Below are 26017 nucleotides of genomic sequence, written 5' to 3'. Positions count from 1 at the left end.
CTTACAAACTGCAGGTGTGCCCTGAAGAGATGGAAGAACAAATAATTCAGTCTTTCGGACCCACGCAACCACCTCAGCTCGTCAGATGTATGGAGAGCACTTTGGTTTCCACTGATGCTGGCCTCGAGCAAAATATCTTAGTGAGCCCACTTGCTAGCAGAGCCTCAGTGCTTTCCCTGTCAGCTCTGTGGAGTGCTCCTGGTGATAAACATTTCAAAGAAAAGGAGTATAACCGTGGTGAAAAAATTTCTGTCTGCTCAGGGCAAAACAGAAAAAGCAGCAGTGGTCTACCCAGAAAGAAAATGATACAGTTAATGGCTGTCAATAGAGAATCCCAGTCTTGTTTCATTTTCTTGATTTTCCTTTCTTTTTTTCTGCTTATTCAGCCTTACCGGTAAGGATTTGGCAGAAATTGCTTGGTTCCATATGAAATAAGTGTGAAACTGCAGGATAAAAATTCTGTTTCGCCTTTGCAGCCCAGCCGAAGGCAAGCTGCGCTGCTCGGTATCGGTGTGCTCTGCATGCCGGGGAGGTTCTCCAGCCCCCGAGAACCTCCTGGGCCACTTGAGTGAAGAGCCCTCTCCTTAACCGCTCCTCAGGGGCTCGTTTTCAAACACCCAGGCAGCACGCTGTAACTCAGAAGGGTTTGCTTTAATTATTCATTTAAACTTCTGTGCTACGTGTTTACTTGTAATTTTGCCTCAGCGATGCTCATCTAGCATTGCCTCTTCTATAGTATTTGCCTGCATTTCCCAAAACCTCATTATGGGAGAAACGGCTGCGGCAATTTGTGGCACTTCAGGTCTGCTGACATTTATCGATGCAGTCGGCATTTTCTCGCAGCTGAACAGCATTGACAGCAGTGAGAGTGGCAGATGGGGCAGAGAGCTTTGTTTTTCTAAACAATGTCCTCTTGCCTTCCCTTTTTGCTTTGCCTCATAGGAGCAATCAAGCATAGGATTAAAAATGTTTCCTTGTTCTTGAAAACCAGTAAGAGCAACGTACTTAAAATGCAAAAAAACACTGCAAGTTGTCTGCCTAGCTCTGGTTTGAGACTAACTAATCTCTGAAGGATTTACCTTTTGGGCAGTATTAAATTAACTTGGGAAAACCAACAATATGAAATTAACTTGGGAAAACTCCTACAGAAAAAAAACAGCTTTAGGGAAAAGATAATGACTCTGTGGCATTTAGTTAATTATCCAAATTATGAGTGTAATTCGTGAGTAACAAACTTGGAGTAGTTTCCTCAGGAGTCTTACTGCTCAGCAAAAGGAAACCACCATTTTGGAGAAGTCCAGAAACGTATTACGACATTTCCAATTCAGGAGGTACATTTTTTCCACAAAGCCGTGTTCATAACTCCCAGGTAAAAGAAGACTGGATTTATTTATTAAATCTAAAAATCAGATGTCTTCAGGGCAAAGGACTTGTTAATGGGAAAAAAAATCTGGGTTTTCGCAAACAGTTAATTTTTTTTTTTAGTATTATGCTTCACTGAGAAAATTGTGAATGCTTTTGGGAAAGGGTTAATATTTCTTTATTGATGCATTCATGCACAAGGAAAGAAATCTTGCCCCACTGCATGTCAGCCAAATACATTTTTTAACACGGCTACAAAATGGTAACATCTCTTGATACCATTTCAAGCTCGCAGACCTATTGGCATCTCCTGCCTTTGGCTTCTGCTGCCAGTATCAACTCTGCGCTTGGCTTTGCTGGCGAGCTGTAGCACGTATTCGGGCATCGCACCGTTTCCTTCAGGCAGCAATGCCTTAACAAGCTCAGATGGTTTTCCTGGATGCCCGACTGATGATGTTACTGATTTTCAGAGTTCGGGATCTTTCCGCTCAGGGGCAGCTCTTCACCATCTGAAATATTAATTGCATAATACAAAAAAGAGCTCTTCAAGGGACCCTTACCTTAATAGTGCTAATGTTGCTGGAGCTCAGAGGAACCTCCTTTTGGGAGCTATTTTTCTTTTTACAGAGTAACAAAGAAAATGGGGAGATGGTAGCCAAAAACAGGGAGGCCCAGCCCAAACACAGTAGGTTATATGTAGCATTCACTTTCACTGCTGTAGGGAGTTTTTAAGGCTGCGAAGCTGTGTTAGTTTTTTGTTCTAATCAAAGCTTCATCTTCCAACCCCTTTATATAGTGAGAGCAGGCAAGTCTGCTTCACAGACCACCGTAGCATAGACTACCGTGCGGTCCTGCGACAGGCTGGACCGAGATCAGGTCTGCTGGAAAGCACGAAATGAAATACTTTCCTTTGGATATGATCAGCTATTTTCTGTAATGCCTTCTCGGTTTGGAGGGTGACACTACCAGAAGCAGTCCTTGGAGAAGGCCAGAACAATTGACTTTTTGCTGGTGTTTAGGAAGGTGCTACACGTAAGTGAAGAAAACAACAGGGGGGCTATAAATAAATGCAAAGATCTCTGCTGCTTCTGCACACAAAATGTTCCTTAGGTCTCTTCCCAAAGCACAGGCAGGGAACCCAAGCCCCAAAACACTGCACTGAAAGACTCGCAGGCAAGCCAGCCACGAAGCTGGGAGCAGAAGCCAAACTTTATTGCAAATTCCGTGTTGCTTCGGTATTATATATCCCTAAGTGCATCTCTCTAATGGGCACTTCTAGCCAGAAAGTCAGCTGCCCTTCTCTCTGTGGTATTTCGTGCTTTGAATAATGAGCATTAAGGGTTTTGTTGGTCATTTAAATGCCACAATTCCAAGCACTTAAACACACTTAGCAGGTTCCGAATCTCTCTGTTTCTGAGCCAAGTAGCATTTTGGAAAGCATTAAGTTAAGTAGTCTACCACAATAATTTTGCGTTCCCTCTTTGAGTTTTCTGTACCAGAGTGCGCTTTGACTCTGTCGCTGTATTGATTTTGGTATTCTGCCATTCTCAAAGTTTTCTTCTGGATTTTTCTGCTGAAGCAGTTGCTCATTCAGCTGTGTGTGTTCAGAGGGGAATCAGCTCCGTGTGCCACACACTTGGAGATCACTTTCCTATTGCTCTTCCTCAAGGGCCAGAGAAGCTAGTTCCTAACCGCATGTCTAGGAGAACCTGGGAGTGGATGTGAGGTCCCTCGGTTGTTGAATCTTTTTGCTGACATTATCCCCCAGCCCCCCAAAAATTCCAGAAACTTTTGCTACTGCATTAAGAGAAAACCTGGTAAGTTTTAGCTTCAAAGACAATCTTTCCCTGGTGATCTGAGTAGGTCAACTTAAAGGACAGCAGAAAAAATCCCAATGCAGTGATTGTCATAATTAACCACCAGTATCTGAGGATTAACATAGCCATGGCTACTAGTCCTAGATATACTAACATGAACAGAAGAGGAACAAGCAGATGCAAGAAAAATCACAGCATTTTGGTGGGCTGCTTTTGCAGCACGGCCTTCTCTGGTCACTGAGTGCAGTGGCGAAGTAGCGTTCAGTCACATTTGGAAATGAGTCCAGGCAGCGGTCACCAGGTTTGCTCAGTGCTCAGGTCTTGCCACCCCCTGGAGAATGGAAAGCCGAGCTCCTGAGGTTCGTCTCACTTCGGTGACTCACTGCCTGCCTGGCCAGACTTTCAAAACCAGTTTCTGATTGCAGACATTTGATTTGAGCCATCTTGGCCTGATTTTTGAGGAACTCGGAGTTCCCATAGCTCAAGTCAGAGTCAAGGGGGGAACTTGCAAAGAGGTTCTTCAAGCATTACCTGCTTGTTGGAGACCCCGATCGGCATGACGCTGTGGAAGGGAAGGGCAGCGCTGCTGACTGGCCGTGCTTCTGGCATGCCCTCCATTTAGCTCAGCAGCTTTCTCACAGGGCAATGCGCAAAAAACAAGACATAGCTTGTTAATCACAAAGAGAAATACTTTGTTGTTGTTGTTGTTGTTAAGCTGCTTTCTGCATCACAGTATCTGCAATCCAGCTGTAGTTTGATAAGGCGTGACATGCAGAATATTGCCCCAGAGTTATTTACTAAAATGTGAGGGTGCATTCTTCAGCTTCTTGATGTCCACCTGGAGAATTCAGACAGGTGAATGGGCATTTACTTTCACAGCTCCCAGGCTGGCCCTAAAGATGGGAACTTCCAAACACAGCTTTGAATTTTCAAGTTAGAGCCAATACAGTATTTGACTGGGTCCACAACAGGGATGAGAACACAGGTTATAGTAGGTCCCGTGCAGGTGTTTGTTACTTCTCATGCAAGCTTCTCGTCTATCAGGTATGCTGCATTTGGCTAATTTAGTCTTGCATTTTTTGCTTCTCTCTCCACACTGTTAGGCTTTAGAGGAAGAGAGATCTGTCAGTAGCTGGTGGGTAACAGAGAGTGCTGGGGTTAGTGTATTTGTGCGGTGTTCCTGAGCAGCCTGACTGCTGCGCCAGGTCGAGTGGCAGTTCTGCACGGCTCTAACGCAGCCCCGCTGAGTTCTGCCTGCGAGTCCTGCCCCACTTCGTCTGTGGTCCCTCCTGCCTTCATGAGGAGACCCACCTCTGAAAAGATCAATTAATTTTAAACAGAAGAAAGGAAAACTGAGGAAGACTCTATTGGTCAGAATGCTATTTCACAGTTGCTTTCAGCCAGGTCAGCCACGGCCCATGTTTGGAATTAAAACCATCAAATATTCAGTAAGAAAAATAGTGGGTGTCTTGCGCTGCCTTTTCTCCTGGGATTTCATCAAAGGCTAAATCAAATAACATCATTATTGTTAATGTTAATGAGGTAGTCTAAGTGGCATTTTATTTGTCTTCTCATGAAACAAAACAAGCTTTAAAACTATAGACAGTCCAGTTTTGTCTAGCGGGCACGCGAGACCTTTGGAGGAAATTGCACTGGAGAGAGACTCACTGCCTACAAGGACAGGAGGATCATGCCAGCAACAAGATGATTGTGTTTTAAAAGTCTGTACATCCGGCTATACATCCGTAAGGCTGTGTGAGAGGGGTGCTCCCTTAGCCTCTGCTGCGCCATTTTCTGTGCATTTGGTTGGAAATTCTTTCTCTGGAGCTCACTCTACTGAAAATCTTTATTATGCAAAATCCTCCCCCGAAGTTTGTCTCCTCATCAGTCAGGTCCTGAATGCAGATTGCAGTTCTGTCTACAGAGTTACCGCAGAGCCTTTTCCATTTTAATGTTTTGGGTGTCCCGAGAGACTAGTAGACAATGGAAATTATACAGCACTTGTCAAACCTGCTGCTATGCTTTCTTTGAAACACCCCAAAATGGAGGCAAAGAGGTAAAAGTTTTCTACTTAACTTGTCTTCTTTTGCATTTGGTGCAATTACTGTGTGAGTCACTCAGCTTTAAGATGCCTTGAAGGGGAAAGTTGATTATTAGATACATACGAATAATGAAACACACTCGATGGAAAATTCTTTTTCCCCTTCTTTTTGTGGCACATTACCTAGACCATCAATTACTGCAAAAAAAATCCCTGCCTAATACAGAAATTTATCACAGGTAGAAACTTCTCATAGGAGAAAAATGGCATGAACACCCTATTGATTTTGTAAGTAGGAAGCATAGATGAGTTTTCAGTGACAGGATAATGATATTAGCTATTGTAGATCTCCAGGGAGTTTTCAGGAGGTTGCTGGCTCTAATTATGAAAATGTTTTCCAATCACCTCCATTCCAAGAAGCACCTTGCAATTTCTTGCATGTGAAGAGATCAGCATCTTAGAGACTCTTGGAATAGATGTGCTATATAGAGTGAGGCTATCGAGGTTAGAACAGAAATGTCTGGAACAGAATATTTCTCCAGAATAAATTAAAAAAAAAAGGTATCTGAAAAATAGTAAAAATTTCAGCCAAGATGCAAATTTCAGCCATATTTTCTGAATTTTTTTCATTGCCGAGACGATTTTTTTGGATGCACAAAACATGATGATCCTCATCTTTGTATGCCTATGAATGCAACACACAAGCAAGGATGGAAGATGCAGCACTGCTCATATCTGTAGGTTTAGCACTCATATCAAATCCTGCCCGGAACAAAAGGAGGCACAAAAGGAGGCTGCAGGGCAGCCGAGGGTGCTTTGTTCATGTGCCTCTTCTTTTTGTCTTAGCGTTCCTGGATGATGGGAACCCATGGGATATTTTCTCTTTTGTGGAATGCCAGGAGTTGGTGGTGAAAACTCTTTGCATGATTTGTCTTTCTAGAGTAGATTAGCCTTTGTTATCTGTGGCATTGGAATTAATCACTGTGGCAAACTTTTAGTTTAGGGTATTCTTTAGACAGCTAATGAACCAAAATCAAAAAGATTTAATGGAGCTCTTACCTCCCTGAGTGTTGCATGAAAGAAGAGGGCAAAACTTACCCTGTTCCATTGAGAGAACTGTGCTGATCTGGCACTTGGAACAAAAGCCATTAATTGTCTTAAATGATTCCAGATAATGAGGTTTAGTAATTGGCTTTTGTTTTAATACAGCTTTGAAAGGCTAAACCACATAAATCTGTGTAATGCCTCAGAATAAGCGACAGTTAAGGTGTAGATTTGACTTCACAAACAGTGCCTGTCCAAACTGGATAAAGCTGTTTATCAGTTCAGTTACGTGAATGATTAGTTGATGTTAAGAATAATTCTAAAATACAGATTTGTTTGAACACTTTGGGGTGCAGAGTGGAGAATACGGTAATTTTGTTGCAGTTCTTAGGTACATTTTTGCAATGAAGTGCATTACTATCGGTTTTCAATGAGCCCAATTGCTGTGTGCCTTAAATTGAAGACTTAGAAGTCTTAAAATCATCTACCTCATAAACCGTGCAACAGCTGTACTCTGAAGATCTCAGCTTTCTCTTACAAGTGTGTATCTAAAAGAAGGTAGAAGATGTCTATGCACGGTGATACTCTGCAGTCACATGGGAGACCATCAGGGAATGCATCCTCATTTGACTGTAGCATCACATCAGGATTTCCCCTGCTTTTGTGTTGGGGAAATTGCTGATACACACACATGCTAAGATGTGTGTGATTAGAAAAGGAAACCACAAGCTAACTGTGAAGGTGCCTTCTCCAGTATCTGGACTGGTTCTGCCTACAAAGACACCTTGTACCATTGCACAGTGAAGGAAATCCCCCATCACAAATCTGAGAGAGCGCTTCCTCGTGCAGTGCAACACTGAAGTAAAAATTAAGACAAGGACTCATAGGTTTCTTGAAACTCTAAAATCTGCAGGGGAGATGTGTATAACGACAGTGTTTCAAATCAATTTGCAAGCAACCTGATTTTAGAAGAATTGATGTTGAAAGTGTTGCAAGAGAATTTGACTTAAGAACCAAGCAACAACCCAATTTTACACATCCACAGCTCAAAAAAATCCAGATATTAATATCTCTACTCAATACGTCATTGCTCATCTTTTGTGCCTCATTCTTATTTGGCCCAGTTCCTCCCTTCCACTTGTACATTATTAATACCAGGAGTCTGCTTTTAGCATTAGGACACTGTAATGGTCATAAAGAAATGCACAGGAGTTCAATCTTTGACAGCTGAGGGCTGTAAAAGCCCAGGAAATGGTTTCTCCCTCATTTTCTTTTTCTTTAAATGGAAATGCTCGGGGGTTTTTTTTGGTTTTGTTTTGGGGTTTTTTTTAAATGGGTTTTTTGCTGCCAATATATTAACAAATCTTGGTGTTCATGCATCATGCTCTGCAATTAACAGGAGCTGTGTAATTAACTCATGTCACCCCTGCATTGTGAGAGCAAGAGGGAATGTCCCTGTCCCTTGGCAGGGGCAACTATATGGCAGCAAGTTTGCATTATAATAGCTGCTCTCATGGGGGAAAGTTGATCTTTTTTTATCCATACTTTTATTCTCCCCAAATCCACGAGGTAGGGAGTTCATGATCTCAGACAAATGCAATAGCAAAAACCTGTGCTTGAGTCTCGCTATCCTAAGTTGGTTTTAGTGTTTAAATTCACAAGAGAGAACATTTTTCTTGGGGTGGGTATAGCACATCCTGTACTTTTATGTCCAGCCTGCCTGTTCCTGGGGGAAAGTGTAGCAGCTGACCTTAGCAGGTCACTCTGGGAAAATATAGTTGAGAACGGGAATCTTTAGTGGCATCTTGTGTTAAGTGCCTTAGTTTGTGAGACAAGGCTTTGGGGTGTATTTGCTACCAAGGAATAACTTGTTGACGGTATCTCTGCCTGAATGACCAAAGCTGTTATTGTTGGCAGTCTTATTTCTCCCAGTGAAAAGATACTTCTGAATTGCAAACCATCTTTTGCTAAAGTAAAAATAGCCTTTATTTACATTCATGTTGCATATGTCATTTCTTGCGTGTCTTTTTTGCTTTTGCTGTTCTTGTCTCTATCATCTTCTTTCTATGCATGTTGCTTTTATCGCCATTCCATTTTTTAATTTTCTTTTAACTCATCTCTGTATTATACTTGTCTATCTCTAATCTGGTTTTCATTTCTTTTCCCTTTCCCAAGGCATAGTAGCGTCTAAGTGGGTTTTTTGTCTTCCAGATCTGGTTTCCTTGATTCACCTGTATGTCCTTCTGCCCTCCGTTCTGTGATGGCTCTTGTCTCTTATCAATTATGTTTCCCTGTATATTATTCCCAGTGGGGATGAGCAATCTTAATGTCTAACAGGCTGAATTGTTAATGCACTCTCTGAGACAGGATTTTGACCGATCCGATAACTTTTGGACATTATAACATGAATATAGACCTGGTGTTGAAAAGCAGGCCAGCGCTTATCATTGTGTCACCTTGGTTTTCAGATATTTACTGTGTTAAAATGTTGAGGAGAATGATTCAATTGAATTTGTTAGCAATCCTCAGGCAGGGTTGTTTGGGAAAAGACGGACTGCATTTGCTAAGATTTGTTTCAGTTTTCTGTGCTGGATATAATTTGCTCAGTGGGCCACTGGGTCACAAAGTGGAGAAAATGTTATTGCTGTCACCTGTAACCTTCAAAATTTTTTATTTTTCAGTTTTAAGTAAATTCACTTGAATGTTTTTGACCTGGAACTGGTACTGTATTATTGCCTTCTGCTCTTTCTTATCTTTGGGCTGAGCTTTGTGCTGAAAGCCTCTCCGATGATACGCAACTTCTCTCCAGAATAGACCATCCCTGCTCACTCTCCCTTTTTATCGTGGTAAAGGTATTCTGTTGAAAGGGAAAACCTACATTTAAGATGTGGAAATGTGGAAGAGAGAGTGTGGTGGTCTTCAGAAAGTTTTATTTCACTAATTAGAAATATCTGTAAGGCAGAACTTTGATGATGCACAACTATGTAGTTAATCAGAATTCATTATTTATCTGAAGTAATAGGTAGCTTTTGGCACGTCACCATTTTCTCTCACCTGGGCTCTGATCCAGCATTTGTTGAGAGCAACGGACCACTTCACTGGCCATTAGCTTAGGCTCCAGACGTCTGAATGTGACTCTCGTTCAGCCTCATGCCTTTAGGACAAGAGCAGGCGGTTGAACAAACTGAGTGGGCATCTGGATTTCCTTGTGCACAGCACAGACACCAGCTGTTTCTGCCTGGAATGGCCACATGTTTGTTTCTGAGTGACAATTTTTTTCAAGTTTTGAAAACAGATCTACACAAAGGCCTTATAGAAGGAAGTTGTGTAGCATTTGCAACAAGTAAAAATGAAACTCACTCTGCAGCATTCTTAAACTTTTGAATGCTTACTTCTTCTTTGGTAATTTCTTCAGGAAGTCTGAAGAAGTAAAAAAAAAATCTTAGTAGTTTCCCAGGGAAAACCCTGGTAAATGGTAAAAGATATTTTTTTCTGAGACAATGCCCTGGGCTAGCATTACATCTAGTGGGGTTTGTATTTATATTGAGCTGGAGGCCATCATAGTATATAACATGTAATTCAGCCTGACCCTAGCATGTTTTCCCCAAAGTGTATTGTTAACATTCTTACAAGGGATGGGTTAGAGTGTTCAAAAAGGTTGTGTATAAATAGTTCAAAGTCAAGTGTATGCAGTGCTTTGTACTCAGAGAGGGGAATGTTATACGTTTATTAAAAGAAGTTTATTGAACTTTATTTTGCCCTCTTTGCTGACACTTTGGTAGAAGAGCTCTTCACTGCTGCAACAACTTTGAATCAGGGGCCTGCATTAATCCATGCTGAGGCCCCTGTGAAATAAGCCGGTCACTGCCCCATCCTCTGTACCATGTTTGAACATCAGCTTGAATGGATGGTTGCAGTAAAAAGAAGCTGAATTGCTGTGTCAAAGGTCTTCAACGATAGGTTTCTTAGCTTTTTGCCTCTGTAAAGGATTTGGGCTCATGGCACTAGTGTTGCAAGAATTTGCATTGGTCTGCATACCAAGCAAGTATTATGGAGGATGGAGACAGAAAGTGCAGCAAAATTTCTTAGGGATGCACATATTTTAGCCATAATAACTTTAGTACGAGTAATGCACTAGAAGGGCTCTGTGACTATAAACTTTTCTGTTTTCTGGCTATTTGTTCTTATAAAAGTTACTACTGTACCCAGAAACCTTGTCTCACTTAGGAGCACAGATACTGGCACAAAAAGAGCTGTGCTTTTATGTGTATTTCGGTATATTTGGATTGTTGTTTTTGTTTGATCTTTAATTCTGGGTCTGCAATTCATCTTTTTATTTATGCTAAGTTATTGATATATATTTAATTTTATTTGTATTTTAAGATAACATTCTGTTGGGGGAATTATTTTTCCTCTTAGAAGTGCCATAAATGATGCAGTCCTGGCTTTGCTTGATCTGTTTGTGTATATGGTTAATGTAACGTTGCAATTAGATTTTTATTTGCACCTTACTGTGCAAGCTACATAACCTCACATTCAGAAGTAGGTAATGGGGCTGTCATTTTAGTAGATCCACATGTGGGAATTGTAGGTAGTTTGCAATGCTCCCTCCCCTAATGATCTTCTAATGTAATTAACTGATAAAGCAGCACGATGATACCTTGAGCAATTTAACCCCAGTATTTCCCTCCTACTGTGGTTCCTCACATGCTTGAAATGTGAATGCCTCAAGTCCTTGAAGAAATTTTTAAAACAACATAGTGTTTTATCGTGTTGAGTGATACATTTTACATAATTAGAGGATTTTGTTGCTTGAAAAATATCTGGATTTTCCTCTGTTGTTTATTCCCATGGTGAGAATGAATCACGAGTATTGGCAATGAATAACATATATAATGGGAATGAAATGGCATCAGCTTTCAAGAACATTTCAATCATCTCTTTTGATTAGCCTCAACAGGGAATATTAGACATGACTTGTGTGCTTTTTTAGCTTGTCTGCCATGAATTGTATAGGATGTAAATTCATCTCTGTGAGCATGTACAGTTAACAACGAAATAACAGTCCTTCCCTAGGTATTATACAACAGGATGGAATGATTTACCTATGTAACTTAGGCACCTTTGGAAATGTAAATAGTGCCTTATTCTGGATGACTCAAGCATGATTAATATGAACGCAATAAAGAGAAGGGAAGAAAGAGGGTGATTGGTATTTGTATGGCCAGGAGCCTCTTACAAGCAGACATGCGTGGCTTGTTTAGACAGCATTTATAGGTCATGCTGGTTTTCTTTTAAAAAAAAAAGCAGGCTGTACTGTATTCCATCATCTCTACTAACACACCTAAAATAAATCATTCATCATCAGAAGCCTGTGGAAATAATTGGGATTTGACAGTAATTTCAAATGAGTTGGCACTGTAGGAACATCAGGCAAATTTCTTTCTCTAGATACTCATTAGTTGCTCTTTTAAAGTCCTACCAAGTTACAGACAAGAGATGATACTCCAAGCTGAATAACTGCACCATCTTCCCTTTGCGGACAGAAATAATTAGGCATACACTGGCATGTTATGAATTCAGAGGAAAGGACATACAGTACCACCTTTTGATGGTGATTCTACTTGGCTTCTTTATTCTGCAGCCATCTTCTGGTATCTTCAGCTCTCTTTTCTCAGAAATCTCTCTCTGCTCCTCAATCCTGCTACTTCATCAAATGGAAATAGTGAAGAAAAATACTGCTATCCAAATTTAGGCAGATGGACACTTAGCATTATCTAATGGCTCTAGTTTACTGCGACACACTGAAGGAAACATGAGTCCATTACAGGATGGAGACATTGGGTGTGATAGTGATTTCTCCAGTGTCAGAATGCTGACTGTAAAGAAATGCTCACTTCTGGATAATGATATATATCAGATAACCCAAAAGTGGGTTGATTTTTACTTTTGGGATTAATATTATGAGAACTAAGCCTTGATGTAGTTTCCACTGAAACAATGACTGAATTCTCATTGACTTCAGAATAAAAATAGTCTGACCACAGATCCTCCAGTGCTTAGTTTTACTGTTTTGGAGATATGTTGCTTATTAGAAAGTGTTTGTTTTTGTTAATAATATTTATGGAGACAAAGGAACTGGGAGGGTAGTTAATTGGCAGAAGTTGATAGTTTTCGTAAAGGAACAGAAGATTCTTATATTTAATGAGTGGGAAGAAGAATGGCAAAAGGATTAGGAAGATACAGTCCAGAGAAGCAACTCTGGTAGCTGAGTACAACTGTAGCAAATCAGCTGAGCTATTCCAGTTAGCTGGTAGTCTGGCCCATACAGTCTAAAAGCATCCAGCATCGTACCTGTTCACCTTGCCAGTTCCCATGACTAAGCTGTAAAAGTGATGAATTGTAGCAGCCTATAGTAAAGAGCATAAAGGAGCACCAGTATACATGCAAGCAAAGAAGAAAGCAGTAATGACAGCTAAATAAAATCCTATTTCTGTTCAGATCTGAGGTTTTGTCTATAAATCAGTGTACATTGCTTGTAAAAGAGTGGTCACAGAGAAAAGCTAACAGCATTTCTTAAAAGCCTCATTCATTCTACTCCATTGATGAACTCCATGGAGCTCATTTGTCGTGAGGGCTCTTCCAAATGGGGATGCATTTCCCAAAGGAAATTTTATTGATGGCAGTCAGTAATGATAAGTGAGTATCTCATCACTGCTTAAGAAATTTTGTTCTCTTTGCAGCATTTCTTAGTGAAACAGGCAATAGGGATTTAAAGCATATAGACTGTATCCTTATTCAACGGATATCCTCTTGTGGAATCTTCTAAAACACAGGGGGCTTAGGTGGCTTCACAATTTTGGAAACCAAATTTCCTCCAGGGTAATGGGAAAAATTTTCCAGTTTAATAGGAGAAATTCCAGGACTCCATGAGCTGTGAAGCTATGTCAGAGGAATGTAAGAGAAAGCACCTCTGTAAAGTCCCCTGCTGCCTGGCTTTTCATGTTATTGTTGGCACTGCAGCAGCACTGTGCTACATGGGGGACATGGACATCTATGCCCCATCATAGCATATTGTCTCTCAGGAATACACTGACCTAAGCAGAAGAAGTAGTTTCACTGGCAGTCTGAAATTTCCCCAGTGACACAGTTTGGTTATGTCTCTGGCTTACGTTTGCATTCCAGAATGAGGAATATTTCTTCTAAAGGACACATGGTGGTTGGTAGAAGCCAAAGCTGTTTCAGTCTCTCCATTCCTCTTCCTTCTTAGCAGGTACTGGGGCTGGAGAAAGCAGGAACTAGTATTTCAAAGTTGGCTTGTATTAGACATTAAAAAAGGGAAAGGAAGAAAGAATGGGAACAGAAAAAAAAGAAATAAGATGTGGGAAAGTCCCAACTATTGAGCCAGAGCCGGCATAAATCAGTGTAGCTGTGTTGCACACAGTAAAATTAGGGATGTTATGCTGATTTACACTAGCTGAGAATCTGGCATCCAACTCATTTGTGAAAGAAAATGAATGATGGAATTAAAACCCACTAAACTAGTTCTTTACAATATCAGCTTGGTGCTTAATGCCACTCCAGTGAAGCAGAAAATGACACTTCCATTTTAACAATTTATGACTTTTTCAAGAAAAAAATAAAGAAAACATGCAGCCAAAACCCAAACAAAGTAGCTGAATTGCAGGGTTTCAATCTCTTTTAGTGATGCATTTCTGGAAAACAATTTTCTGTTTTACTGGTCACGGAAAATTAATCATATGTTTGATGATTTGTATTCTGCTGTTCTTGTCTTCTCTTCATTTTTTGGCTCCATGTTATTTAATTTCAGTAAGTGTCATTTCTAAAGGGAACAGAATGAACTTACATATCCAGGGCTTTTATCAGCATGTTTTAATGAATGTTGGGTAGTCTGCTACAAGCCTTTTAAACTTACCTGCTAACTATTGTTAGTTCCCTCTTCAGTCATGGATGCATGTATATGTATAAATATATATGCATGTATATACATATATGTATATATGTATGATAAATACTTTGGCACTGGTTAAGGATGAGACCAGTAGGTTTTTTTACAGAAGGCATTCTAACCCTCCATGTAGTTTAATAGAGAATGTTTTCAGTTGTGGAAGATGGAGGTGATTGGAAGCTGAGAGGTTTTGAACATCTAGAATTTAGTGGAAGAGCTCCAGTTCTCTCTAGTAGCTTCTGTAGAGTGATCCAAAACCTATAAAAACATTATTTTATTCTCTTAAGGCCATAGCGATTTTCAATAGGGGGCTGAACTCAACTACCTGGTGATTCTCTCAGCAGCGTCCAAAATGTGACATGACTAGAAGAGCCCTTTCAACTTCCAGAAGCCCATACAGATGGAATTGCCATTCCTTGCAGCTTGCCTGGCTTTGCTTCTGCCCTAGATTTCAGATTATGTGGACAGCTATCATGATTTTCACCCTTAATTACCAGAAAGCCAGTTACGTCTTTTCCTAATCTGTTTTATGCATTTATTCACTGTTGTCATACAGAGTGGTTCACCAACTTTAATGCAGTGGAATGAGTTAGGAAAATGCTATTATCTCCTACTTTATAAGTGAGGAACAAAGGTAATGAGAAGTAAAACGCTTTTAAAAATTTGTCCAGATAGATAGTTTCACCAAGAACATACAGGACATTGAGATGATGTTGAATGCAGGACATTGAGACCCCTAAGATTTCTAACTGCAATGGAGTAGCAAAGGCAGATAATAAAATGTCTTCTGTATTTCATGGGGAATCCTGAACTCGGTGTCAGTGGAGCACTGACTGGAATAGGAAAGACCCAAACATGTGTGCAACTGTTTTCCAATGCCTTGTGATTGACTCTATTGTGAAAACAAAATTCTGCATGTGGCAGTCTGATGCTCTGCTTTATCACGTGTTAGGCAGATGGAACCGAATGTTCTTTAAACTGTCTTCTTTATCAGAATTAAGGTAATAGCTTATCTGAAGTTGGAGAGCAGTTGGGAGGAGGAGGGGACGCATGTGGAGAACATGTATGTCCTGCTCTTGTACTCATGGTTTCCTCTCTTTTCTTTTTCAGTGAGTATGTTTTTGAACACATTAACCCCCAAGTTCTACGTTGCCCTGACAGGCACTTCCTCATTAATCTCGGGACTTATTTTGGTAAGTAGTAGATATATTAATATCACTTTACAAATTGATTTCATTATCCAGAATGGGATTTCAGGCTTTATCCAGATTAATAGGTGTCTTTTTTTTTCTTTTTTTTCCTTAAACTTACATTTCTGCAGTACATAAAATTTGTATTTCTTTATTCATACTTCTTTTTCTGTGGGAACAAAAAAAAGAGAGAGAGAGAGAATGTTTCAGTGCTATGTGTCTTTCTTTGAAGAAAAAAGTCTTGAACGACAATGTGCCCCACTAACGACCCTACAGTAATTCATAACAAGTGTTTGCAAGTTAAGTGTTTCCATTGACAAGTGCTACAGAGAAAAAGGCCAGTAAAAAGAAGGGTAGGAGAGGTACCACTATCTCTGATTAGCATGGTCCTTTTAGAAAGTTACAGCAGGATTTATTAGGGAAACAGCGAGCAGGTTATTACCAATGAAGCCTGTTCTGGTGCCAAGATTCCAAGGGATAATTATTTCAGATCTTCACTTTAAAAATCTTTTTCAATACATATCTGCCTATTTGTTCAAAGGTCTGAGGAGTATTTTTAAACCATTTAAAAACCCCTTCTCCCATATTAACCCCTGAGGGCTTCATTGTGCAAACTGATGCAGTGGAGTGAATCATAATACCATCACAGTGCAGGAGTCCAAAGCAGAGCATTTGCTCTGGATTTTATTTAATGTCTTCATAGAAACAAATGGAGGTAAAAAAATCTAAGAATCCGCATGGTGTACTTAAGGTATTATGCTTATACTGGACTGTTCTGTTTCCTCACTGCTGAGTTGGCTTTCTACTTATACAAATGAATAGAATAGAATAGAATAGAATAGAATAGAATAGAATAGAATAATCATCTAGTCCAACTGACCACTTCAGGGCTGACCAAAAGCTAAAACATGTTATTAAGGGCATTGTCCAAATGCCTCTTACAACACTGACAGGCTTGGGCCATCAGCCACCTCTCTAGGAAGCCTGTTCCAGTGTTTGACCACCCTCTCGGTAAAGAAATGCTTCCTAATGCCCAGTCTAAACCTCTCCTGGCGCAGCTTTGAACCATTCCCACGTGTCCTGTCACTGGATGCCAGGGAGAAGAGATCAGCACCTCCCTCTCCACGTCCCCTCCTCAGGGAAAGGTTGTCTTCGTTTAGTCTTGTTTGTTCAGTCCGTCTTAGGTCCTTTGTCTAAAACAAGTTGGACACTTTTAAAATCTGCTGGATACCAGTTGTAGACCCTCCCTCACCATACCAAACTAGGCATGTAATTGGAAGACCAATGAGACCAATTTTAGGAGTGTAGTTACTGTAGTGGTAAGTGGAAAGAGAGAGGCATGGCTAGGGGCTGGTTCACATCACCTCGGATCTACTGACCTCAGAGAAACCTGAAAGCAACTAGGATCCTGACTAAACTGTATCAGTTTGGTGTGGGAAATCCACACCTCTCACTTCCACATTGCCTGTAGCTGATGTAGGCAAAGAAATGGCATCTTTGACTCCTGAATCCCTGTGAGTTCTCATCACTTAGATGATTTCAGGTATAAAGCATCAGGTGTGCTGCTGCTGTGCCTTGCTCTGGGGTTTCCTTGTAGCAGAAGGCAATTACTTAATGTCTGCACCTTGGGCATTCATCATCCTTGTATGGATTGAGCCCCAAAGCACAGGACAGAGCTCCAGAGACATCAGCAGATCTTTCAGAATATGACCAGGAGCCAGACCTGTAAGACTTGGATTCAGTTCAGCACAACTCACTCAAATGTATGGGAGGAAAATACTGAATGTTACATTCACTCAGCAAGAAGAAACATTCAAAAGGCCGGGCCCCACCATCACTGCCAAGATGAGAAGGAATGAGAGAAATAACATGGGTTCCACAGGCACAATTCCATACTTGTTGTTAGAGAGTGAAGACAGCAGGGGGAGGTGGCAAGAAAAAGACAGTTTGTGCCCTATAGAAATACCTTACAGAATCAAACAGGAACAAAAACACTGAAGAGAGACTAAATTACCTGTAACTAAATCCTGTGTATAGCATGATTGCAAATGTAGGTACATTTTATATTGTAGTCATGAAGGCAATTTCTGAGGAATGAGCTCAGTAGGAGACTTGTGAGCAAGAAATTTCTAAAAGTGCTGTACTTTGATGGAAAGTACAGGAAGGCAGTGGCAAGGAGTATTCAAGACTGTGATATGAAGAAGGGGCAAAAGGGCACCGATAGAGGCCTTCCAAGAAGAGATTAGACTGAGTGAGCCTTAACTGAAAAAATTCACTTAATGCTGCATGACAAAGTCCATTATGAACAAGTTGAAGGAACAGTAAGTTGTTGGAGGTGTAGGCACAGGCTGAAAGAAGATTGAAAGCCTTTTTTTGTGGACCTTCACTACTGCTATCAGTTGTAGTCTGCTGTTCATATGCCACCATCCTAAGTGTGCAAAAGGTATATAGGCCAGGCAGGTAACAGCAGGAATCCTAGATTGTAGAGGCTGGTGTCTGTGCTGAGAGGAACAAGTGGTCTGTAAATTGGATGATGGAAAAGGAACTCAGCAGACATGGTCATGGAAAGAAGAAGCTGCAAGTTGAACAGACCATGCATCAGGAAAGACAGCTGAGTAGGTTCTAGTGAGGTAGTGCTAGCCCATCACTAGCCCCATAGTGCTTCATATTAATTATTTCTTAATAATCTTGCTGTTTACCAATGGCCCTGTAACATTGCCTACATTACTACACACTTATCTGTCACACTACACAGCATCTGCAGTTCTAAAGGATTCTTAGTCCTGCTAATGGTATTAAGTGAAACTCTTTTATAAAATAAACATTCTCTTGTCAAATCTACATTGCAGGGATATTTTTCAGACTAGGTGTAGTAACATTCCTTGGAATTTTCCACCATATGGTCTGGCAGATTTCTTTCCATTATCAGTTGGCTGCAATTCCTAATCAGAAGGAGAAATCACAGCACTGCAGGTTATGAAATGATGGAAAATTCCATCATTTCAGAAGTGTGGTAACTGATGGGAAAGTGAATGCTTTTCCTATTTCATGTTTGGGTCATGAAACAATGACTCTGCAGAGTTCAGCTTTGGGCAATTGCATGCTGCGTGACTCCTTTGCAAAACACTACTCTCCCATCTTATTTTGTCTATTACTTTGTTCTCATTCATTAGGTAAAATTCTGGCCTTGCTGTAGGCAATGTGACTTAAATGAAGCAAGGATTTCAGACCTTTCTGCTTTTCTGGATAGCTCAGAACTGTACAGAAAAGACTTTTCTATCTCAAGCATTCTCCTTAATAATTACTTGACTACAGCACATAGTTTAAAATGAACAATTTAGCATATATTAAATTCATCCCTGCACTATTTTAGGCGTCAAAAATAGGAACCAAATTAAGTCCAAAGCTGCATTGGAAATATTGTATTGGAAACTTGGTTCCACCACAGTTACTTTTAATCCAGTAAAAAAACAGGATTCTGTCTCACAGAATACAGTGAGCCTCATTGTATTCAGTGTCTGAGAGGCGAAGGTTTTCCACAGGTAGGGTAATAAAACTGTCATGAAACACAACTGACGTCCAGTAAGTGCTGTGAACTGGAACTATGTAAATGCCACTGAGATTTCTAAATAAGGCCACGTATTTAACATACAGTTATCACCGGAGTGAAAGTTGGTTAGCAAGTGCGGGTGGCGTTTGCACTGCAAACTGATGGAGTCTTAGTTCTAACAAAGCACAGGCAGAAGTGAACCCCAGTCTTGAATCTCCACCAAGAATGCCCCATTATTCTATTTCAGAGCTTGGGACAATAGTAAGAGTTTTCTGCTACACACTGAGAAGCATTCTGCAATGAACAAATACCAGGTCTTTCAGAGATAAGAATTAGAAAGCCAGTCTACAGAGGTAGAGAATGAGTGCTGAGGCTACACACTGGCTAGCATTGAGCAGCTGGACTGTCTGCTACTACCCGAGTATGTGTATAGTATGTGAGAGTCCCAGCCTTTTGTAGCCAATGGTACTAATACATGAAGTCTGAGAGAGGACCTGAGTAACACAGAAGGGACCTGTCTTATTTTCTGTAGATGTTAATTGTTCTTCTGCTTGCTTGGTTACCTTTGTGTAGTCTGCTGCAGAGGGGCAGAGAGGTGACTGAGTTCTGGGTGTTGCCACAGACTCCAGGAAAGTCTGACAATTGTGCAGGGACAATCTTTGGCAGCTGAAAAGTGATACGTGGTAATTGTTGAAAGTTTCCGCTCTGCTCAGTGGAGGCTGACAGGTCAGGGAGGGTAGAATCCTTGTAGGCAGTTCCTAAGAAACTGGAAACACTTGCCAAGGTGCAGCAGATGAGAGAGGAAGGGTCTGTAGGAAGACAGGCTATAACCCAGTCCACAGACAAGAGAAAGGTATCGTAAGTATTTGGGGTCTACCCAGTGTGGAGAGAATGACTATGCTTAGTCCAGGCAATACATTATTTTCTTTCCCATATCTGTATTTCCAGAGGTAGATGAAGTGTAAGTAAATAGCTATTTTTTTTGAATAAGCTGCTCATTAGCACTGCATGTATCTTCTTATGCTGACTACTTGGAGTAAGACAAGTGGGGGTTCAGTAACCAGGAGCAGAGTCTAAGAGGATGCTAAATGGGTGTATTTCATCCTGAAGGAATGGGGCTGCATAGCCTTCGAGACTGCTGTTAAGAACACTGAGAGCATGGTCAGAGGTGTACTGTTTCCTAGGGCAAAGCTGGGCAGGACTGGAGGATCTGCTTGAGTTACTGGCTACCCATAGCAGCTAAATAAAATAGACCAGGGGCTTTCTTTGTCAGAAGGCAAGTAGCATTATATAGTCACATCCATACGGATAAACACTCTTGCCTCCCAAAACAGGATGATCTTTTCCACACTGTCTACTGGAAACAGCCCCTGGGCTGTGATATCCCTAGAACACGTCCAGTCATTGCCTTGGACAGTCGGCACAGGCCAGGAAGTGTGCTAGCAAACAAACAGCACGGATGACTGAGCCAGCCAAACCTGTGCTGTGGTCCTGTTTTATTTATCAAATAGGCTTAACCATGGAATCAAGTTCTACTATCGTTATGCTGTTCCTCAAGAGAGTAAGTTTCATTTAAATCCATTACATCAATTGTTACCTTGTATACACCCCTTGTATTAGAAGAATACTCCAAATCTTACTCCTCAGAGACCTGGAAGCCTCATTACGAGGCTGAATGAGAACTCTGAGCTATGCAAGTTGCCAGAAAACAAAATCCTTTAATGCTTCTGTTGAAGACTCAATACACATACACTAGGAGAGGACTGCAGAGAGTCTTCACTGTAAGAGAGGATGCCTGTCTCGGATATGATAAACAGGAAAGCATAATTCAAATCGCTGATAGACATCGCTACTTGGTTCAGTGAGAACCACCATCAAAACCATCCCTTGTGAACTGACGCATTTATGATTGAATATCTGTTCTGAAAAAACAGGCAGGAAGATCAGATATCCAAGTGATGCAGAATAGATTTGTTGCAACACAGAGAAATAAAATGATCTGGGATTGTCTGTATGTGAGAGCAGAGATAAGAAAGAGGATGACTGTAATGTTTTCATTGCACTGGGGAGGAGAAGTACCTGCACAGAAAACCAAGAGTAAAAAAAAGTCTAAAGCAAGTATCTGAAATGATACTTCCTATGAAATGAAGACATCTGATGAGTGATTAACTGGCTCTTACTTAACCCAAGTATATTTGTCACCTACAAGTTGTTTGTTCATAGCCATGCATCTCTAGAAATCATCAATAAGGGTTTTTCAAAATCAAATACTCTTACATTAAACGTTACCCATACCAGATTAAAAAACAAAAAATTCTAGATTTGGATTTCTAAACACACAAAGCTGGAAATGTTCAGAACAGGGTTTTAACTTGGCCTTTGTGAACATAATGGTTTCAAAGATCCCTTGAGGGTTTGGGTACGTTTGACCCTGTTCTGATTTGAAAGCACAGGCACCAACTAGAAAGAGCCCAGAAACGTTTGCCACTGCTGAAGGGGACAAGTTCTGTGAAGATGAGCTCCCCTCCCACTGTATGTATGTGTCAGAAATGAGGTGGCCTGTTCTTTCAGAAGTGGTGCAGAAATGATCTTTCTCTTTAATTTCCTCTCTGATCCAGATCTCTTTCAATGGGTAATTAATCCTTACAGTCAGCTATTATTCTGCCAGATGATCTCTCATCTGCTGAACTGTCAAAAGCTTGTTGACTTCACATTGCTTTCAAACTGACTGGTGCAGTTAGAAATCAAATTTGATTTATAGAAATCAGGTTTCAAAACAGCTGACACTGTCTGAGAAAGGTGCAAAAATTCTGCGAAGAGAATTTATTGTTTTGACTTCAGTACCAGATTACAGATTAACTTCTCATACACCCTGAACAAATCACTGCAAGCAAAGGCTTATTATGGTGATGATTTATGGCTTTAATTTCTAAGACACTGTATCCATTGAGATCTGGCTGATGTTTCCTGGCACTGGCTTCACTCAACATTGCAAATATTTTTCAAAGCTGCCTGAAACAATTTACGAGCTTTAATGCCATTTTTTAAAGTAATTAATGTATTTGTAAGTCTAGGGAGGCAGACTTAGAGCTGCGTCACATGTTCTAGCAAGTTCCTGTCACTCAGCTGAAGTGTAGTAGTGAGCACATATATATATATATATATACACATTCTTTCTGCTTGTATCCTCAGTTTCATTAAAATTCAGCGTGACAGTTTTCCAGCTGGTATACATTTGTGCAGGGCAAGTGGGCTCAAGCATGCTCTTGTACTGCTCACTCTCCCTCTCTGGGTTTTACTTTTTATCTAAAAGCTGATTATGATGGAAATAATGAACAGGAATTTATTAGCACATTTTGAAAAATCTGGCCTTTTTCTTCTCTTAAAGAAAGTACGAAGCTTGTTAGATACAGTCTGTAACTGCCAAGAGTTTTGAGCGGCCAGTCTGGCAGCTGTACTTCAGTCCCTGACTTACATTACAGCGATATTCTTACCGACTGTCCCTTGCCTCAGTACAATCTTTGATTCCTAACAACCGCTCCCTCTGAGGCCTTGGACAGGTGCAACTGTGGCTTGTGTGCCTTGATTTGTTCAAGCTTCTGACGTGCGGAAAACAGACTCCACAATCAGTGAGATTGTAAAGTAGGTATGTTCATTCAGCGCTGGGCGGCACGGGGGGTAGTCCCACCAAAGTCGTGCGCGCCCGACTCGGCAGTTCGCCTCAAGTTTATACAGTCAGGTATTACATATTCACAATACGCCTATACATATGCATGACCTATCCCCGCTTCATATTAAAATTAGCTCCGAGAGGTCGTTTCCATAGTCCCCTCCCAACTGCGCCTGCGCAGGGCCTCTTTATGGTGGTTGTCTGGTGGTCGCAGAGATGAAGATAGATGACTCCTCTTCGTCACCGCTAGTAACCTTTTTCCTTGCGCAGGCTCAGTGATTTCTTGGTATTCACCCAAGCCGCAAGACCAGTCTTAGCTGGCTCTTGGGGCCTGCTCCTGCTTCTTATCAAGGACTGTCTTTACCTCATTGGCTGGTTCGTGGGACCAGCTCTTCTTATCAAGGACTGTCTCTACCTCAGCTAATTTCAACAATGTAAGCGCTAAACATCATCTTTCACCCCCCTTTATTATGTCTACTGAGATTCTTTTGACTCCCCTTGTCTCACTTCAAAGTTTCCAAAGATAAAACAGAAGCAGGTGCTCACAGCAGATCTGTGACTGTACCTTACGGCACAGCCTTTCTCTCATGGTCAGCCACACACTGCCTGCTTAGGTTAAGATGCTGCCTTAGATCATAAGATTTAAATTCTAAGCCTCTTAGAATGTGTTGTGTGCCTAAGAGCATGAGAACAGCTTAAACCAAAGCTGGCTCACCTGTGCCAGCTCCCTGTCCACCATCTCCAGCATTCGGAGGCAGTGGTGCATGCCAGGGGAAGTGTACCAGCTGATAGAGCTGACCCGTGTATCAGCTGATATTCCTTAGCCTTCTGTCCCTGGCTCCCAGGATTCCCATCTGGGCGCTGCTGCAAGTGCATGCCGATGGAACGAGTACAGCGACAAACACGCTGTGGAGCCTGTGTCAGGAGGAATTCTCCAGGCTGTGTGGGTTTTCAGTGATACGCCTGGGATGTAGAGTTCACAAAGATCTGGGTGTGTTTATGCCCTGGTTTCTCTGCGACCATCTGTTTATTTTCCCAAGTGTGTGCTCGTGACCTTTACGTGTTCACATAGCCCTTCTGTCTTCTCCTCATCAGACTGCTCCATTCTTCCTTGTTGATGTCTCCTAGAAGAGCCATTAGATTGTTTTGGAGACCGAGTGATCTCCAGGCCTGCCATGCACTCTTGTGTGAACTTGTCTCAAGTGGCCACCAGCTATGTTCCCACTCCATTCCCGTGCAGCTAGGGTCAGCTTCCTCCGTATGAATGCTCTAGATGCTTTAACAACACAGCTGAGCTTAGGGGAAGCCCCACTATAGAATGCATTGGAGTATCCTTTGGAAAGGGACATTTTCTTACCGTGCCAGAAGGTTTATCTTCTGGTTTTCCTCTATGGAATGGTTTAAAGGGGGGAAAAATCCCATACATCTTGTTTACAGACAATCCCATGGAGACAGAAGTCAGTTCCGTTACATAAAGAGCTCATGAGAACTTAAAAATGAAAATATATTGTGGGAGGGAGAGTGTAGAGCCCAGCCCGAACCTCTCTGCAGCAGGTAGACTCCTAAGAAGCCTTCCAGAGCCTACTGGCTCCTGGCCGGCCCATCAGAACCTGCTCGACAGCGTGCCGATGGTGTCAAAGATGTGAATGCAATCCTTTCACTTGTTGCTGATTGTGCCTATTTGTAGTAAGAATTAATAAATAACCTTTCTCTTTTTTTTTTGTGGAGATTTTGTAAAAGCTTTCAGCACTGGCAAAAAAACATGGAGGCACCAAGTAATATAGAAAGGGCAAAGATCATTCATTCACAATTTCTAGTGTAATCAATTTTACAAAGTACTGTCAAATACTGTCAAATATTTCAAAACCCCTTTGATTTGTTTTTGTTTCAGTTGGTATACAGATGTTTTGGTGATGATCCAAGTGCAGCTGCAAAGTACACTCACTTTACGTACTCATTATAAGCGTGTGTGCCTGTACAGTTTTTACAGTCAAAACCTTTTCTCTATTTATATGAAATAATAGTCTTCATTTCCAGGTTTATGTGGTTTCCTGAAATACATGTACTCTTACCCAAGAATATAATTTCTCAGTGAAAATACCACAAATATATATTTATGTATATAATTTCAATTACAAGGTGTTCTTTTAGGCTGAGGAATGATTTTCCAAGTAGAGCTCTATAAATAATCATTTCTGATTTGCTAGCTGAACCAAAAGCCTGAAAATAAAATTAATTCGGAATCAGCCCAAGCCAGCCACAAAACAAAACAAAACACGGTTCAGTTGGGGAAAAAAAATCCTAAAAGGACTAGGATTCAGCTTCCTGGAGTTTGTTTGGTATTTTTTAACATTTTTGAAATTGAGCTCAGTAAATTCCTTTGGAAGCATTGCTGGGAGAGCAAGTGAACCTGCTGTTCCTCACTTTCCCTTGACTGCAGAGGGAGCTGGGGAAAGAGGAGGCGAGAGCATGCTCCTGACTGCAGCATCCCATTTACGTGGCTGGTGTCAGACTGGATGGAGCTGAACTCCTGTTTTGGGTTTTTTTTTTTTCTCCAGAAGTCAATTTAAAGGAACGCTCCTAACAATTTCAAGTGCCTTTAAAAGAAACAATTTGACGTACGGTTCTTTGGCTTTAAAAAACCCCAGAAACCCAACCCAAATCTTTTTGCGGACAAGATTGAAATTTTTTTTTTTCACCTCCTGTAAACCAGGTTTTTAAAGCGATTTGCCGGATTCGGCACGAACTTGGGTCAAATTTGAACTCTCAGTGTGCCGCGGGGAGGGAGGGAGGGGGGGAGGCCGGCCGGCCGCTGCGGCGAGCGGGCCTCGGTGCTCCTGGGGCGGGGAAGACGCCGGCAGGTGCCTCCCTCAGGATGCGGAGGGAGGGAGGGAGGGAGGCGCGGATCCGTGGGGAGGCCGGGGTCTGCCCGCCTGCGCCTCTGCCCCGTCACGGCTCCGTCGCCTCGCTGAGGGACGGGAGAGCGGGCTGAGGAGACGGGGCAGCCGTTAACGGCCGCGGGGCGTGGCGTGGGCGGGCGCTGACGCGGCGCGCTCTCCCTGTGTGTTGCAGATCTTCGAGTGGTGGTACTTCCGCAAGTACGGGACGTCCTTCATCGAGCAGGTCTCGGTGAGCCACTTGCGCCCTCTGCTGGGCGGGGTGGACAACAGCGCGCCCAGCGCCGCCAGCGCCGCCAACGGGGACGCGGACTCCAGCCGCCAGAGCGTCTCAGGTGAGGGGCGGGGGGGCGCCCCGCGCCCCCCCGCGGCAGCTGCCGCCTCTCCCTCGGCTTTCGAGGCGGCGTGAGGGTGAAGCTGTGCTTCTGACGGTTCCGGCGCCGGGGTCGCTCGGCGGGTCCCGGCCCTCGGGCCGGC

The 26017-nt window shown here is 41.9% G+C and overlaps 1 protein-coding gene across 3 annotated transcripts in view; it reads left to right on the top strand.

The window, feature by feature from the left end:
* The window catches only part of ST7 (suppression of tumorigenicity 7), a 155594-nt gene that overhangs the window by 66847 nt on the left and 62730 nt on the right, over nt 1–26017 (top strand). For all 3 annotated transcript variants that reach the window (XM_010573992.1, XM_010573990.1, XM_010573991.1), the window contains exons 2-3: nt 15344–15426; nt 25716–25875. In XM_010573992.1, the coding sequence (XP_010572294.1) occupies nt 15344–15426; nt 25716–25875 (243 nt within the window). The remainder of the gene's footprint in view (nt 1–15343; nt 15427–25715; nt 25876–26017) is intronic.

The sequence above is a fragment of the Haliaeetus leucocephalus genome, unplaced genomic scaffold (assembly GCF_000737465.1).
Source record: "Haliaeetus leucocephalus isolate CR32 unplaced genomic scaffold, Haliaeetus_leucocephalus-4.0 Scaffold406, whole genome shotgun sequence".
In the NCBI taxonomy this organism is placed as follows: domain Eukaryota; kingdom Metazoa; phylum Chordata; class Aves; order Accipitriformes; family Accipitridae; genus Haliaeetus; species Haliaeetus leucocephalus.
Note: the sequence above shows the minus strand (reverse complement) of the source record. Positions and strands in the feature narration are given on the sequence as shown.